The sequence below is a fragment of the Natrix helvetica genome (genome assembly GCF_964273705.1).
Source record: "Natrix helvetica genome assembly, chromosome: 1".
Lineage (NCBI taxonomy): Eukaryota > Metazoa > Chordata > Lepidosauria > Squamata > Natricidae > Natrix > Natrix helvetica.
Window position 1 is genome coordinate 99,749,430 of NC_138548.1, and position 18,237 is coordinate 99,767,666.

General features: G+C 41.6%; 1 protein-coding gene across 2 annotated transcripts in view; it reads left to right on the forward strand.

Moving 5' to 3' along the window:
- Positions 1-17,392: 17,392 nt before the first annotated feature.
- SPON1 (spondin 1) overlaps positions 17,393-18,237 on the forward strand; it is a 333,634-nt gene continuing 332,789 nt past the window's right edge. The window contains exons 1-2 of one of the 2 annotated variants that reach the window (XM_081938796.1): positions 17,393-17,640; positions 17,764-18,070. In XM_081938796.1, the coding sequence (XP_081794922.1) occupies positions 17,833-18,070 (238 nt within the window). In that variant the 5' untranslated portion in view covers positions 17,393-17,640; positions 17,764-17,832. The remainder of the gene's footprint in view (positions 17,641-17,763; positions 18,071-18,237) is intronic. The other variant, XM_081938797.1, reaches the window with a different exon arrangement.

Here is an 18,237-nt window from a genome sequence, read left to right on the forward strand (position 1 = left end):
TTAATTATAAACTGTCTGGTATTCAAATTGTTGCATATTCAATCAGTCTTCAAACAGATGTTAGAAAACAAACAAAATTATAATTATGATTTTTGTGAGAGGAATCTATTTCATAGGCTCAATTGAGAGGTGACTTTTTAAAATAATTAACAAGAGGACCATGTTTTTATGGCTGTGTAGCAAGGAGAACTAAACAGTTAAAGGAACAAAAAAAAGTCTATGGATCACTTCCATATGGTATGTATTTGAAGACTGAGCATATCACAAACATGAGGATAATAATTATATGAGTTGGAAAACACAATTTAAACTAGTACATTCAACCTTCTCATAATTTATCCATGTACCGCATTTCCCCGAAAATAAGGCAGGGTCTTATTTTCTTTTCACCCATGAAATATGTGCTTGGCCTTATTTTTGGGGAGGTCTTATTATTTTTGAGGTGCAGGAGGTGGCAAGCATGGTCATCTCAGGGCTGCTGCTATGTTGCAATATTTTGGGGGAGGGCTTATTTTTGGTTGTGGGTTTATTTTAGTGTATGCGCTCAAAAGCCTGATTGGGCTTATTATCTGGGGATGTCTTATTTTCAGGGAAACAGGGTATGTATTAATCACATAGAAATACAGTTTGATTTTTTTTAAGCCTTTATTCGTTTAGGGTCTGTTTAACTAGACCTTAAATGTATAAATGATTGACAGCAGTCAACATTTCAGTCTCTATGCTTATTAAACATGTACATAACCATGCTATAAAATAGCAATAATAGTGGTCTCTTGAGTATTTTCAATAGTCTCAAAAACTGCATGTACATTGCCTTTTGTGGGGGAAAGCCACCTGTCATGTGTCTCACGAAAGCACTTATCATCTGAAGATGAGCTTAAACCACCAGACCAAGAGACAGCTCCACAAGGTCCAGAAGAGGAAATCAGAAGAGGAAAGTTCAAATTTGAACACAATGATCCTATGCGCAACTTGGAGAAGGTAAACTTCAGAGTGTACAAGTGATTGAAGATTCAGCTACAACTACTTTATATGAGTCACAAGATTCAGATATTCAGTCCAGCTATTATAGCCCTATTCCTAATACTTCTGACTATATTGGAGAAAGCCATTGAAAAATAATAATCTTTTGCAAGTGATTATATTAACAATTTCAACTATTTTTTTGGCCTATATGCAGCTAATGTTCTCCAAACAAAGCAAAACAAAAAAACTCAGAGAGCAGATCAGGTTGGTAAACTGGAACTGTACACATTTTATTCACAGATAGTTTTCATTTTGTTGATCCGAAAACCTTTCGGTTGTGCTTATTTTGCCTTTAAAAAGGGACAAAATGGAATGTCAGAGAGCTGGGGTGGATGGGCAGAGCCACCCGCGATTTCCACTCCAGCTCCGGCAAATCAGTCAGAACCAGCCAAATACCATCTCTGATAAGGTGGCTTTTAACTCATATGTTGCTACAGGTTTTAACCCATATATTGCTGGCACAGAGTGATGTGTTAGAATTCTAACGCTATTATTATATCTGTTCTACAAAACTACATTACTGAATGCAATCATTCTTTGTCCCTGTTCTCCCAATCTTAATTAAACAAAGGTTAATTGATTGATAACCTCTGGGAGGTTAAATTTAACCTCAAATAGACTCAATCATGCACAGTGTTAAATTAACTTTTCCAATGAGTCATATTGTGGAACATTGAAACTCAGTATATTCCTCCATGTTCTCCAAGAAAAAGATGCCGAGAAGAATGTCTAAAAAGAGAAGCCTCTCCAATACAGACTTCATTACTAAGGCTGAGTAGTCCCAAATACACCTCCCAAATATCTTGTCAAGAGTCTCCTGGTGCAGAAATTCAAAATGGACATGATATCACCCCTGGAGAGAGGAGGTGAGGAACATCTATTCCCCAAAGATTGATTTATGAAAATAAGCAGATTTGACATAGTTAGGCATGTTGGGCAAACAGATCTTTTGATTACAATAGTGCCATACCCCAATTGTGAAATTGCATGAAGTTATTTACTTATTATTTTCTTATGCAACCAGGCAGGTCTTTAGAATCTGGGGCCAAGTATCCCAGATGCCCCTCTTTTCTGTCCTTGTCCTTGCAAAAGCCCATCTTTACTTGGATTGGGAATCAGGATTTTAAAAACATGTATTAATTTTCACATTTGACCTCATACATTTGAACTCCATCAAAACAAGATCTTGGCATATAATTTCTGATCCCCTCTCAGCAAAATCAGGAAGGTGGTAGAATTGGATTAAGCAGATACATATATATGGGACAAATGCTGGGTCTAAGAGCAGCTGCAACAATGGTAACTGACTTCAAAATGATGGGTGTGACCACCCAGGTTTTACTGCAAGCAGTACATGCAACACAGATTAAAAAGGGACAGGTCCTTTATCATCCAGTCACACCCACCATTGTGAAGCTGGTTGACAATCTGCACAGATTATCCTGGCTGGGTTTTCTAATTCTACATTAAGTCTCTCTGCAAATGCAAAATACCAAATATTTGTGTTTCTTTTTTTGCCCCACTGTTAAAGTTGTGCTGTTTATCAAGAAATACTAGGAAGTATCAATTCACTAGTGAAAAACTCTTGAAATTTATTTGATAGCAAACATTGGAAAGAAGTCTACCCTTTAATTTTCAATTTTACTACAGCTACAATGTCTCTTTCAAAAGACCTGGAACTCAGAAATGTTTAAATACTAATGATGAGTCTTATTCAAAGGTATCTAGAATTGAAAGATCTTACTAAGAAATGTTCTAAACAACCACAGGAAAAAGCCTGGGACTCAATTTCTTCATGACTGTGTAGAAATATGGTAAATATTTTTGCCATCATCCTTTTGTCATTGTAAACATCTTCAAGGACTAGGGTATTCTCACCAGTATTCATCCCACTGCTACAAAAAGCATAAACAGCTGGTCCAAAGATGTTGACTTGCCTAATGTCAGCAGTGCATTTGTTTTCTATTTGCTACATACCAGAAAACAAATGTGTTCTGTTGAATGAAAAGATCATATAATCACATGCATGGCAGACAAACCAATAACACACATTGGGAAGATAAGAGAGTCAGCAGTCCATCAAAGACTTTTTAGTATCAGAATGATCATTTAATATTAATACACTCGCTCACTTTTTCAGCTATGCTGGTAAAACAATGTATGAATTTATCTTAAAGAGCAATATCTTTGCTTTATTCTCCTTAGTCATAGATGCATAAGAACAATCACTGAGTCTTTCTGCTTTTCTGAACCAATCTCAATTGCAGAGAAGAATTTCTGAGTTTAGCATCTTTCAGTTTGACTTTAAAATGTAGCAGATGACTATGCCACGATCTTATAAATATGTCATGCCAAAACCAGCTTGACCTGTATGTCAGGCTATTATTTAAAAAAAACAAAACAAAAATAAAAAGCTACACCCACATAATTGCATCCACCCCAAAAGTATGGAGTGATTTTTCTATAAAGCATTGATCTGTCTGATAGGCTCAGGAGATGTTTTGCATCCTAATGAAATACAGGCATGAGAAAAGCAGTACCACAGCCTTTAAAACATCAGTCTTTCTCTATTAAATCTAGCAATTCATGGTAAATTTATTAGTTTGCACATGTTTTAGGCTCATGTATCAAGGCAGCCACTTTAGGCAAACAAACTCTAATTGGAGAACAAATAGAAAACCCTAAGGATGGCTATGCCTAATGACATTGCCAGTATTCTGTAATGTCTCTACTACAAAAATTACTCATTTCATGGCTCTAGGCAATGCAAGTTAATTTATTTATATCAGTTGCTAAGTTAAATATGCACTTCTAAGAAGATATACTGTATTTTGCCCATTTAGGAATGTTTCCGGCAATTCAGCTTTTAAACAAGGGAGAGCAAGGCAGAAGCAGGATGGAAGACAGACGGGCAGGCTGGCTGATAAGAAGCAAATGTAATAATAATTACAAAAGCACCAATCTTCTTATTCAAGCATCCTTCAGAGGAATTCATATTGATTTCATTTTTAGCAAAGTATACATTGTGCAATTGTAATTTGAAATTTGTTTACCTAAACCTAGATAACCAAATTATCCATGGTCAGTGTTTGGTCTCCCAGTTGCTCCTTATCACTGAACTAAATGTAACTATTTATTCTAGGTTATGAAAAATCAGAATTTTTCTGATGTTGTCCAATCCACTCAGAAGAAATCATACTTCTATATTCCATGTATTACTGTATGCCTGATGAGATGGAGTGTAGTAAATTAATTCTTTTTAATTAGTTTGTTTTAGTTCTTGTACTAAAATAAATTAGCCTCAGGGAGAACAGAACACAAGTGTCAAAAATACTTCCTAAATTCTAGCTACTGTATGGACAATGCAATGGATGTCATAGATCAAGACAGAAGATTCTTCTAAAGCCTTCTTCATCAACATGACTCAAACTATGAAACAGAAGACAGTATAATATAGAAAAATTGGTACTGAGTCCATGGTAGAAAACCATTCTTCAATACCTTGTGTCCCCTTAAGCATAGGTACCAGTGGTGGGTTCCGGATCCCGTTGCAACCGGTATGGTTGCAATGGGGCCTGGCATCCTCCACATGAATGCGTACAGCACATGCACACATGTGCATTGCGTGTGCATGCATCTTACCATCCAGCGATGCCTCCACAACGCTCCAGCTGCTCGGCAGAGCGTCGCGTAGGTGCTGTATGCACCATGCACGTGCATGGAAGCACTGAAGACTTTAAAGACAGTTAAGGAGTGCGGGGGGTGGGTGGGTGCTCCAGAACACCGTACTGGAACAGTACCCGCTGCTCCGGGCAGGCTCCAGTATGCCCGTACCGGGGCGTACCGCCTGCAACCCACCACTGATAGGTACAGTATAGCATCATTGTCAACCACATCATCATGTCCTAAAAAGAAACTATGGATCAATCAGGTATTAAAACTAATGGAAAATATATTAGCCGTCCTGGAGGGATAGCTACTTAATCGCCTAGTATGCATTCTTGCCATCTATGGCAAGTTGTACTAAAAAAACATTAGGATTGCTTTTCCTTTCTTACTAATTATTTCACATGCACTGTCAAAGATATATGGCTACCTAGACATGTGGCCTCAGCGTAAGTTTTGAAATCAATTTACCAGAATAGCACACAATATTTCAGAGAATCTATTGTTTATATATTTCTTTATTTGGTGTCATCAAGTCAGTGTTGACTCCCATTCCCTGCGTTGATAAACCCTGGTTTTCTTGGAACATTTTCAGAAATGGTTTCCCACTATCTTCTTCCTATATTTGAAAGAAAAGGACAGTCCAACATCATCCAGCTGGTTTCATGCCTAAGGAAAGACTAGAAATCATGGTTTAGCCATGGTTTAAACACTACACTAAACTGACTCTCTTATCTAAAATTGCTTTTAGATAAAGTTGATTTATCAATGTTTCCTAACATAAAAAACGTGCCCTTTTCTTTTTGCCTCACACTGAATGGCTCTAATGAGCTATGCAGCACAATTTCAACATCCCTTTTCTGCACTTCACATCCAATTAGTACAATTTATTTGCCTCAGAATGCGTCACTTTATTCCTCTTACATTAAACCATATTTGCCATTTTTATTTTCTGTTTTTTTTAAAAAATGATCTTCCTAAAGCTTTCCATAGTGGGGATTTTGGGAATGTCAGCATATTGAATCATTTGGTTACCATCTGCAGTTATTCATCCTAGGTTTCATTTAATTAATAGTAAATTAAATTGCATTAATCCCAATATACAGATTAATCCTGGGAAATGCACTTCCCTTCAGATAGTTGATCATTCTCCACTCCTTGACTGGACCATAACCCCTTTAGGTGTATCCTTGAACTGTTGCCTTTTTAGATGTTTTTTTTAGCCCGTGGAGAACTTTTGAAACAAAATCCAACTCCTCAAGACTGGAGATAATTGCATCAAAAGATGCCCATGAAGGGGTCAATGATGGCAGATGTATAAAGCGGCATTCATGAAAAAAAAATGCAAGACTTTGACTTTGTGGTTGTCTATTCATTGATGGCCCAGTGCTGTATAATTGGTTACTAGCTCTTCAGCTGCTATGGTCTGATTAAAGGTGCTATTGAAATTTATACATGTGATGAGATAGTTCAGGTACTGCACAAACCCAGCCTGAAATTGATCCATGTGTTGCTGCTGCTGGAAGTGACAACAATGTAATTAAGTTATGCCATCAGGATCTCATATAGGATGAAGATTTGTTATTAATAAAGGATGATATGCTGGGACCAGCCTGTTCTGAAGCCCAAGTTGTGACTCATGAAGGCTTTGGAGGGTAATGAAACACCCACCATCAATCATTTCTTATAAGGGTTAATATAGGAGACTATCAGTTCTCTCTCTCTCTCTCTCTCTCTCTCTCTCTCCCTCTCTCTCCCCCCCCCCTCTCGTAAGAACGCACCTGATCAGAAGTCATTATGCTGAAGCAGCTAACCCAGTTGAAAGGCCTGTCTCTCTGAACTTTTCATATTTTGGACTCTTGAAATCATAATATAACTCCCTAAAGCACATTTAAGGCTAAGTTTGTAAATCAGCATTTTTCCCATGACTCAGAATGAAGAAAAATAAGAGACAGTCATACCTTATTGTAAAAATTGCTTACCCATTCAGTTTGGTCTGAGCAATCTCTTATTAATTGGATAATTTTTTTAGTTTGAATCCATTTAGCAAACACTAATAATAAAAGGGATACAATGATGATTTGTCACGTTGGTTGCAGAAAGAGAGAAAACTATTAAAGCTTTGCAGCAATAGAAACTATCACATTAGTTCAGGACTGCCACAGCCATGAATTAATTCTGGGCAGGAACATCTTGCCCAGGGACAAGAAATTCTTAATTTAGTGGCTGCTCCCGAAAAAACTATACTTTGTTGGATTACTTGAAAAAGTGGACTGGTGACCACTAGGAAAACTCAGCTGGAAAACTGAGAGCTAAATTGGAAAATTGTGAAAATTATAGAGGAAGGATTCAGCAGTCTACTGCTTGTCTATTATTAGGAGGAAAACTACAATGCACGAAAGCATTCACATAATTGCCAGGAGTTCAATTCAAATGGAACCTTATCCTTTAACCACAAAAAGCCTCAATAATTGTTTACTAAAGATTATGCCTGGGTAACAGTCGCCACAAATACAAAGGAAAATACAGAAAACTGCCATGGGTTTGGCAGCAACCATTTTATTGATTCTTGAGGAGGCCTTGAGTGCTGAAGCAAACTTTTTTTTAAAAAAAAATGTTTCTAATGTGTGCTTTTTGCTACAACGTGTTGTCTCGTAGGCTAACTTGACGAACAGGCTAACTAACTTCCTTTCAAGGAAAGAAGAATGACCATCAGGAGAGAGACTCTCTTCATTCCTGTCAATTCTGCTGCCATGGGTTCTGCTTTTAGCTGACAGGACGACTGTATTTTCAGTGTTAAAGACATCCACCATGGGTTTCTTTTTCATCTCTCCCAGGTACCCTGGTGTTTATTCATGCACACACTTCTTGGGGATCTAAAGGAGGAAAATTAAGAAACTTGACCTACACCGGCCTGTCAGACCTGTCTTTCCTTTTCTGACAGGTAAGCTCCGTGAGGCTTCAGGAAGCCTAGCCTATCAAGGTTTGATCACTAACTTCTAAAAACCATGATTCAGTTTCACCAGCAAGTCCTGAGCCATCGCGGTCTTGTCTCAATCAATCTAAGCAGGCTGGGTTGATTTACCAGGCCCAAACTGTGAGGCAGTCAGGGCCATTAATAACTGAACAGAGGAGGAAATTCCAGTAAATCCGTTTGCCCAATTACTATTCTTTGCTGCTGAAAGAACAGCATGTGGTGAGTTGCCACACTTAAAGACAACAGAGCCAGTGTATGTGGCTTCAGCTACAATGGCAGAACGTTTTTCCTGATCTTATTAAGGAACCCCAGAATTCATTGAGTTATAGCTTGAAAACTACTGTCATTCCGTTGCTTTCTTTCACCCTCTTTAGCTGATTCAGGATAACACCCCGCCCCCAGTTGACACTCTATGAGAAATATACTGCTATATACAAAACCCCTACTGTTCTGTCATAAACACATTTTATTGAAAGGCCGCGCTTGTTTCTTGAAAACCGTCATCATCCTAATTATGAATAGAAGTGACTTATGGTTAGCAATTAAGAGGCTGGTTTTTAATATTTCAGGGTTTTTTAAATATTTTTTGTGGGGGGGAAGTTGGGAGGGAGGGATTTTTTTCTGATTACTTTTTGTTTTCCCATGTTTTATTGAACAGAAAAGAATATAGCATTCAAACAAATAGGTTTTTTTTTTTTGTGTGTGTATGATTATCACACATATGTTATTTTGGGTCATTATGTACGGTTCTTCCATTTTATCAAATCCCCTTTTCTAATGCTTAATATTATAAACACTATAATATTATCATCAAATGTGACCTCAGATTTGTTGAGCAATTCATCCTGAAAAAAGGATTTTTATTTTTCTCTCTCATTTTCAGAAATGTGATACAATGGTGGTTTTAACCTTGCTTTTTTGATGTGCTACTCTTGTCATTCTGAGAAATACTTTTCTGAATCACTCTGTAGTCTTCCTGGTTGCCCAAGCTCCTGATCTAAAAAAGGCCTATTGGAAGTAAGTGTGTGTGTGTGTGTGTGTGTGTGTGTTTGCATACGTATGTGTGTGTGTGTTGCAGCAGCAACAGCAGTTCTTTTTAAACTATGTGAAAAGATCCCTGGGGTATTTGAAATCCCTCATCCTTCTATAGTTGGTGAAAAGTTCTTTTTTAAAGTTAAGCTGAGGCTGCTAGACTCAATAACTAAATAATCTCTCCACTATTGAAAATAAAACACTTCTTAATACAGGTAATCAACTTATGACCCCAATTAACCCCAAAATTTCTGTTGCTAAGCAAGATGTTGTTAACTGAGTTTTTCCCCATTTTACCACCTTTCGTGCCACAGTTGCTAAGTGAATCACTGCCGTTGTTAAGTTAGTAACTCGGTTGTTAAGTGAATCTGATTTCTTCATTGACTTTGCTGTTCAGAAGATTACAAAAGACGATCACATGACCCTGGGACACTGCAACTGTCATAAATATGAACCAGTTACCAAGCATCTGAATGTTGATCACGTCATCATGGGGATGTGGCAATGATAGTAAGTGTGAAAATAACTCACTTTTTTCAATGCCATTGTAACTTTGAATGGTCACTAAACGAACTGTTGTAAGTCAAGGACTACCTGTACTACTTGCTGAGGAACATAAACAGGACTGGCTTGTGCAGGGGTGTCCACAAGGTATAGTTTAAAAAAAAAGGCAAGATGGCAGCCATGAGAACATGATCGAAACTCCAATTTTTAATGTGCTTTGCACATGATCTATGTTTCTGCTCACCTGTGTTTCATCTAGATGTGCCCTTTTTATCCTTCTTGGTTTACAATCCAGCCTCTTGTTACAAACAATCACACCATGTGTATTTTGTGTCAGAAGAAACTGTGGGATATACTTTACCAGATCTTCTTCTAACACAGCTCATTATCTCTACACAGACAAAATCACTCTGACCTCATTTCTTCATCCCAAGTCTTCAGGCTTGGCATAGCTCTTTCAGAATCAGAATCAGAATAGAGCTGGAAGGGACCTTGGAGGTCTTCTAGTCCAGAGTCCTGCTCAAGCAGGAGATCCTATACCATTTCAGACAAGTGACTGTCCAGTCACTTCTTAAAAACCTCCAGTGATTAAGCAACCACACTTCTGAAGACAAGTTGTTCCACTGGTTAATTGTCCTCACTGTTAGGAAGTTTCCCCTTAACTCCAGGTTGCTTCTCTCCTTGATTAATTTCCATCCATTGTTTCTCATATCGCTGTTGCTTTTGAAAATAAATGCACTCCCTCCTCTTTGTGGCAGTCTCTCAAATACTGGAATACTGCTATCATATCCCTCATCCTTAGTCTTTCTTTTCTCTAGACTAGCCAAACTCAAATCCTGCAACTGTTCTTCATGTTTTAGTCTCCAGGTGTTAGCTTAGTTGTTCTTCTTTGCATTTTTTCCAAAGTCTCAACATCTTTTTTGTAATATGGTGACCAAAATTGGATGCAGTATTGCAGATGTGGTCTTACCAACTCTTTATGAAGCAGTACTAATACTTCACATGATTTTGATTCTATGCCTCCGTTTATACAACCAAGGATTGTATTTGGTTTTGTTTTTGGCTGCTGCTGCACACTGCTAGCTCATATTCAAGTTATCATCCACTAGGACTCCAAGTTCCCTCTCAGTTACTGTTTTTGAGCCAGGTTTCACCTAATCTGTAGTTGTACCTTTGGTTTTTCCTGCCCAGGTGTAAAACCTTGCTTTTCTCCATATTAACTTTCATTTTGTTTGACATGGCTCAAATGATTCAGGGCCCGACACACGAGGGAGGACACACTCTGGACCTCGTTTTTGTCTCTGGCCAGTGGTTGAGTGATCTGGGAGGAGGGGACTTAACCATCACTCCCCTGTCATGGTCAGATCACTCACTCCTTCGTCTTGACTTCCCTGGTGCTACCTCCCGCTGCGGGGAGGCGGAACCGGAAAGCACTAGATGGTTCCGCCCCAGGCGCCTGATGGAACCAGATAGGTTCCAGACGGAGCTTGGGCCACCTCCTGTAACCTTGACCCGCCCCCGGGTAGAGGACCTGGTGGTCGCGTGGAATAATGCGACTTCCGGGGCCTTGAACCGGGTGGCGCCTTTGCGGCCTCTCCGGCGGCAACGATCCACCCTGGCCCCTTGGTTTACCGAGGAGCTGAGGGTGATGAAATGCCGCAAGAGACGTCTAGAGAGTCGTTGGAGATCCTCTCGTTCCGAACTTGATCGAACACAGGCACGAGCCCATTTAAGGACGTACCTTGTGGCATTGAGAGTGGCCAAACGCCAATATTGTGCCACTCTCATTGCATCCGCAGAGAACCGCCCTGCCGCCCTGTTTCGGGTGTCCCGCTCCCTCTTGTTTCAGAGGCCGCGGGAGGCCCCTCTACAGGGTAGAGCAGAGGAATTTGGGAAATATCTGCAGGATAAAATCGCTCAAATTCGGAAGGATTGGGTCCCTGTTAGTGGTCCAATGGAGACATCCGTGGCGAGTCTTGAGAAATCGACCTGGGAGGAGTTTGACTTGGTTGCCATCGAGGATTTGGACAGAATGCGTGGACGACTGCGACCCACCACATGTTTATTGGACCCGTGCCCCTCCTGGCTTGTACTGGCATCCTGGGAGGTTACACGAGACTGGCTCCTGGACCTAGTGAACGCCTCGCTGAGCGAGGGGTCTCTCCCGGCCGCCTTGAAAGAGGCGGTGGTGAGACCCTTGCTCAAGAAGCCTTCCCTGGATCCTTTGGAGCTGGCCAATTATCGTCCTGTCTCCAACCTTCCCTTTTTGGCGAAGGTTGTAGAGAGTGTGGTGGCCTACCAGTTTCCACGGCATCTGGAGGAAAATGATTATCTAGACCCGCGCCAGTCCGGCTTCCGCCCCGGTCACAGCACGGAGACGGCCTTGGTCGCGTTGGTGGATGATCTCTGGAGGGCCAGAGACAGAGGTTGTTCCTCTATCCTGGTCCTATTAGACCTCTCGGCGGCTTTTGATACCATCGACCATGGTATCCTGCTGCGCCGGCTGGAGGGGTTGGGGGTCCGGGGCACCGTTTTGCGGTGGTTCGGCTCCTACCTTTCTGGCCGGACGCAGCGTGTGTTGGCAGGGGAGGAGAGGTCGACCCTACACCCCCTTACTTGTGGGGTGCCACAGGGGTCGGTCCTCTCGCCACTCCTGTTCAACACATATATGAAGCCGCTGGGTGAGATCATCCGTGGTTTCGGGGTGGGATACCATCTGTACGCTGATGATACTCAGCTGTACTTTTCCACCCCGAACCACCCCAACGAGGCCATCGAAGTGATGTCCCGGTGTGTGGAAGCCGTACGGATCTGGATGGATGACAACCGACTCAAGCTCAACCCTTCCAAGACGGAGTGGCTGTGGGTACCAGCCCCTCGGTTCAGCCAATTAATCCCATCAGTGGCCATTGGGGGCATTCATCTTGCCCCCGTGGAGCAGGCGCGCAATTTGGGCGTCCTCCTGGATGCCCGGCTGTCCATGGATGACCATGTGACAGTCGTGGCAAGGGGGGCGTTCCACCAGGTTCGCCTGGTGCGCCAATTGCGCCCCCTACTGGACCGGGATGCCTTGCGCACAGTCACTCATGCGCTGGTGACGTCTCGCTTGGACTACTGTAATGCTCTCTACATGGGGCTTCCCTTGAAATGCACCCGGAGGCTGCAGTTGGTCCAGAACGCAGCCGCGCAGGTGATTATGGGGAGTACTAGGTACTCCCATGTGACACCGTTCCTGCGCGAGCTGCACTGGCTTCCTGTGGTCTATCGGGTGCGTTTCAAGGTTTTGATAACTATCTTTAAAGCGCTCCATGGCTTAGGACCTAGTTACTTGCGGGATCGTATTCTGCCCCATACATCCCTGCGACCAATTCGCTCGCACAGAGAGGGGCTCCTCCAGGTGCCGTCCGCTAGACAATGTCGTGGGGCGGCGCCTAGGAGTAGAGCCTTCTCTGTGGCGGGCCCAGCCCTGTGGAATGACCTCCCTCCGGATATTAGGAATACCTCTGACCTCCGCTCCTTCCGTATTAAGCTGAAGACCCACCTATTTCAAGCAGCTGGCCTGGCTCAACTCTGATCTAACCATATCGCTCCTGACGGGTTTTTAACTGGGTATTTTAATTATATTTAATTTCTAGGGGTTTTAAATACTGTATTTTAATTGTTTTATTAATCGACCTCCTCCTTGTGTATGTTTCAGTGTATGTCTTTGTTATATGTTTGTTTTGTTTACATATTTATTTCGTATGTTTCGTTGTACGCCGCCCCGAGTCCTTCGGGAGAGGGTGCGGCTAAGAAATAAATATATTATTATTATTATTATTATTATTATTGTTCAAGTTTGTCAAGATCATTTTGGTTCCTGAGGTTGTCTTCTGGGGTGTTGGCTATTCCTGCCAGCTTAGTTTTATCTGCAAATTTGATGAGATCCCCTTCTAGTCCCTCATCTAAGTAATTTATGAAGATATTGAAGACCTAAGATAGAACCTTGTGGTACCCCGCTGCTTCCTTCCTTCCGTGTAGATGTAGTATCATTAAGGACTACTCATTGAGTACGGTTTATCAATCAGTTACACATCTATCTCGTGGTGAGGTTTTCTATTCCATATTTTTCTAGCTTACCAAGAAGTAGGTTGTGGTCTATTTGTTGAATGCCTTACTGAATTCTAAGTATATCTGCAGCATTTCCCTTGACTTTTTTCTTGTTATTTGTATGTTGAATCTGCTTTATTATCTTTGACTTTTGTTGCAAGTCTTTGTTCATTTGGAGTCTTTGCTTTCCTGATTTCCTCTTTGCAGATTCAGGCTATCTCCTGATATTCTGCTTTAGTTATGTGTCCCTCTCCATTTTGTGTACTTATCCTTTTTGTCTTTCAGTTTATCAGAGAGATTTTTGTGCAACCATGCTAGTTTCTTCCTGGATTTCTTGTTTTTCTTTTACGGTGGTATTGTGTTGGTCTGGGCTTTTATGATAATATGTTTTAGTGTTTCCCATGCTTCTTGAGTTGTTTTCCCTTTCAGGGTTTTTATACATTTCATACATGGGATTTTTCTTAATGTCTGAGTTTGTTAAAATCAGCTCTTTTAAAGTTTAAGAAACTGGTTGGATTATATTCTATTGTTTGAGCTTGCATTATATTGAATTCCAGGATGATGTGGCCCAAGGTTCTCTTGCTCAAGGTTCTGGCAATTTCAACTCCCTCTATAACGTCTTCTCTATTAGTAATAATTAGGTCCAGTACAGTTTATGTTTTAGTTCTCTCCTCTACTTTTTAGATAACAAAGTTGTCAGCTAAGTTGGTTAGGAATCTGTTCAATCTCCCACTTTCTGCACATTTTGTCTCCCAGTTGATAACAGAGTAGTTAAAGTCTCCCATTACTGTTTTGGTATGTTTCCTATATTTGTTAATTTATTAGCTAAGAGTTCATCTATTTCTTCTGCTTGGTTGGGTGGGTGGCCTGTAATATACACCTATACAATGTCAACCCGCCCCTTTATATTGACTCATGGATTCTAAGATGTTTTCATCCTTGGTTTTGTGTATTTCTATAGTGATTTTTATAGATTTTCACAGGTGTAGGTATGCTGGTCTTGTTGTATTCGGGTCTTTTCCCATGTAAGATTGAGATTGTCTTGACAACGTTTCGGCGAGGTCTCACTCGCCATCTTCAGGCTGGTGTTTTTGGCTTGAAGCGTAGTCAGAGCTGCCATCTTTCTACAAATTTTGGTGGGGATGTGTGGAGTGCTGGTTTTGTTTCAGTAGGTGGATTGATTGGCTGTGTGGTTGTATCATGATTGGTAGATTGGTGCTGATTGGTGCTGGCTGTGTGTCCATTGTTTTGTGTTGTAACGGCCGGGGGGGGGTGAGGCTCGTTTGTTGACTAGGCCTGGTTTCCAGATGTCTGGTAGGCGGGAGGTATCGTCATGTTTATTCATGTTGTGGGGGTATTTTTCTCTATTTTGATAGCTTCCATAATTATTCTTCCATAATTATTCATATACACTTCAACAAGAGAATATATAATGCAACTCCACCTCCTCTTTTGCTATGTCTGTCTGTTTTGAATAGTTTGTATCCTATCAGTACATTCCAGTCATGAGTTTCATCCCACCAAGTTTTAATAATGGCAACTATATCATATCTGCCTTCATGTACTAATTCTTCAAATTCACCCTGTTTGTCCCTAAACTTTGAGCATTAGTGCATAGGTATTTGAGTCCTTTATGGATCTTGGGTATGTTTCTTATATCTCCTACTTTGTAACTGAAATTTCCATCCTTTCCATCACTCTCTACTTCATCATGTTTTTCTTTTTTTACTTCTTTTTCCCCTCCTTATGTGATTGGTTATCTAGTGTTTTTTTCTTGGCATTAGGTTCTAAAGGTAATGAAGATTTCCTCCCCCCCCTCAATTTTAGTTTAAATCCCATTTGATAAGAGCCAGTTGTTTTCTGAATATATTGCTTCCAGTTCTTGTCAGATGAACTCCATCCCTTGCCAGTAGTCCTTCATTTAGGTAATGCAAACTATGGTCTAGGAAGCCAAAGTTCTGTTGATGACACCAGTTTTTAAGCCAAATGTAAGCGAAATTTGGAAATTTCATTTCTAAAATCCTTTGCTCCCTCATTGGATGTTGGCCTTTTGTTGGAAGTGTAAATGAAAACACCACTTGTGCTCCTAATTCTTTAAATTTCTTACCTAGCTGTTTTTAATCTCTTGTTATTTTTTTCAGATTCATTGTTGTGTCATTGGTCCCCACTTGTAGGAGAAGAAAGGGGTAGTAATTCAGGGTGTTGATTATTTTAGTAAGGTACTCAGTTACATCTTTGACTTTTGTTCCAGGGAATGAATCAATCAATCAATCAATCATCTATCTATCTATCTATCTATCTATCGATCGATCGATCGATCTATCGATCGATCTATCAATCATCTATCTATCTATCTATCTATCTATCTATCTATCTATCTATCTATCATCTATCTATCTATCTATCTAGCTAGCTAGCTAGCTAGCTAGCTGGCTAGCTATCATCATCTATCTATCTATCTAATCATCTATCAATCTATCTATCTATCTATCTATCTATCTATCTATCTATCTATCATCTATCTATCTATCATCTATCTGTCTGTCTATCTATCATCTATCTATCTATCTATCTATCTATCTATCTATCTATCTATCTATCTATCTATCTATCTATCTATCTATCATTGTTTTATTTATCAGCCGACCTCCTCCTTGTGTATGTCTCGGTATATGTCTCTGTTATATGTTTGTTTTGTCCATATTTATTTCATATGTTTCATTGTACGCCGCCCCGAGTCCTTCGGGAGAGGGTGCGGCTAAGAAATAAATATTTATTATTATTATTATTATTATTATTATTATTATTATTATTATTATTATTATTATTATTATTATTATTATTATTATTATTATTATTATTATTATTATTATTATCTATCATCTATCTCTACCTACCTACCTACCTACCTACCTACCTACCTACCTATATACATCCCTAGACTTGTGATGGAGAACCTATGGCATGTGTGCCATAGGTGACATGTGGAGCCATATTTGTGGGCATAGCAGCCCTCAACTCTGGAATGGGCCAGGTGATTTTCAGCCTTCTGGAGTATGGGGGGGGATGCCAGTTTTGCCCTCTCAGGAGCCTGGGGAGGGTGAAAACTCCCCCACAGTGCGGAGGGTGGACGCCCGCATGTGTGGGGGTTGTGCGCAGGTGTGGGGGGGTGCGTGCATGTGCAGGTAGATGGGTATGCACTTGCGCGCAATAGCACACACCTTTAGAAAAAGGTTAGCCATCAGTGCCTTAGACTGACTGTCTGGTCTGCAGACTTATAGTTTCTGTTCACCTAAGAATTGAACCTCCTATCACCAATATGCACCTTTTTTCCCTAGGGAAGTCTGGAATACTTTTTTTCCTGGAATGCTGGGTTGTGCTTCTTTTTTTTTTTTAGAAATTATTGATGAATGCTCTTTTGTGAGTGTCTGTATATTTTCTTCTAGGGGGAGGCTATGGAAGTGATTGTTCAATTCCAGAGGGGCTTCACTGGAATGGGCTAGGGTACACCCCCTTTGGGACTAGGTCACGGAGCAGCGATCGGAGCTTAAAATTCCAATTTCCGACAGCCCTAAGTGTATTTGCAGCAAGTCTCCTTAATCTTTCAACGGGATTGACTTCCATGTGAACGCGTAGCATGCAGAGACTACCGCGCGCCCTCTCGGTGTGCTTTCCCCCTACCGTTTCTTCTCCAGGCAATTAAAAGTTTGCTCTTCGGAAACTTTACGCCAGCCAGATCCTAGACACGGTGGGAAGGGAACGCTTAATATCACGGACGGTGACTACCACGGGGTCAACCTGCTCCGAGAAACCGGCGGCAACAAATGTTTGCAGTGTCTGGTGGTGGCCGGGAGAAATGAGAGCGGTCAACAAGAACATTCCTGCTCGCTCTTTTCTCCGGAGTTTCTATAGACTAAAGGCAGGAATGTAGGTGATTAATTCCGAGGCTCTGTCTTTCGATCCAAGCGCCCGCACACACACACACGCTCGCGTCTTGGAGACGACAGCACCGTACCCCGCAACCAAACCACCCAGCTCTGCTATTTCTCCGACCCCCGCGAACTGAGCCGGACTTAAGTAAACACCCAGCGAGCTGCTAATTACAAGGTCTGCGAAAAAAAAAAACCCCGCACTTCACTTCGCAGCTGGGCAAGATCAGCCCTTCTCTTCCGTCCCTCCGCCTTTTGCCTTGGCAAAGACGCTCTTAAGCGGATCCTTCCGATCGAGCGGAAGAAAGCCGTGTAAAAGAAGGACCCCTTTGCCTTTCGCGCCCTCTCTTCCCCAGGCTTGGGAGGAGAGGAGAGGAGAAAGCCTCCTTGAGCTGCAACTGATTGAAGGCTGCGTTGGTTAGTTTTCCTGGCTTCGGTTCGCTTTCTCCGGAGCCTAGAAAGGGGGAGAGGGTGTGTGTGTGGGGGGGCAGGCTTTCCCCAGCCATCCCTTTCAACCTGTTCGCCTTGTGATTTCGGCAGCCACAGCTCAGCCCAGCCGTTGTTTTTTTCCTGGCTTTTTATTTGCGAAGTTGTTGAGGCGCCCGCAGGATGGGACGTTGCCGGCGCTATTCGGCTGCTTTCCGAGCCCTGCAGTTGCTCGCCTGGACTTTCCCGTTGGTGACATTGGCTTCGTTGGCGGACGAAACCTTAGAGAGAGCCTCGAAATCCGAAGGCTACTGCAGCCGGATCCTGAGAGCCCAAGGCACGAGGAGGGAAGGGTATAATGAATTTAGCCTCCGCGTGGAAGGCGATCCGGATTTCTACAAGCCCGGGAACAGTTACCGGGGTAAGTCCACCTTGGGCGCTTTGGGGAAGATCCCAGAGCCTGATCGTGGGGAGAGTAAACGCCGGGGAGCTAGTAAGGTTTCTCGGGGTTGCCCCCCCCCTCTCTTTGGTTGCAAAATCCAGAACACTTGTTCTTTCTTTCTCATTCTTCCCGAGGTCATATCTACT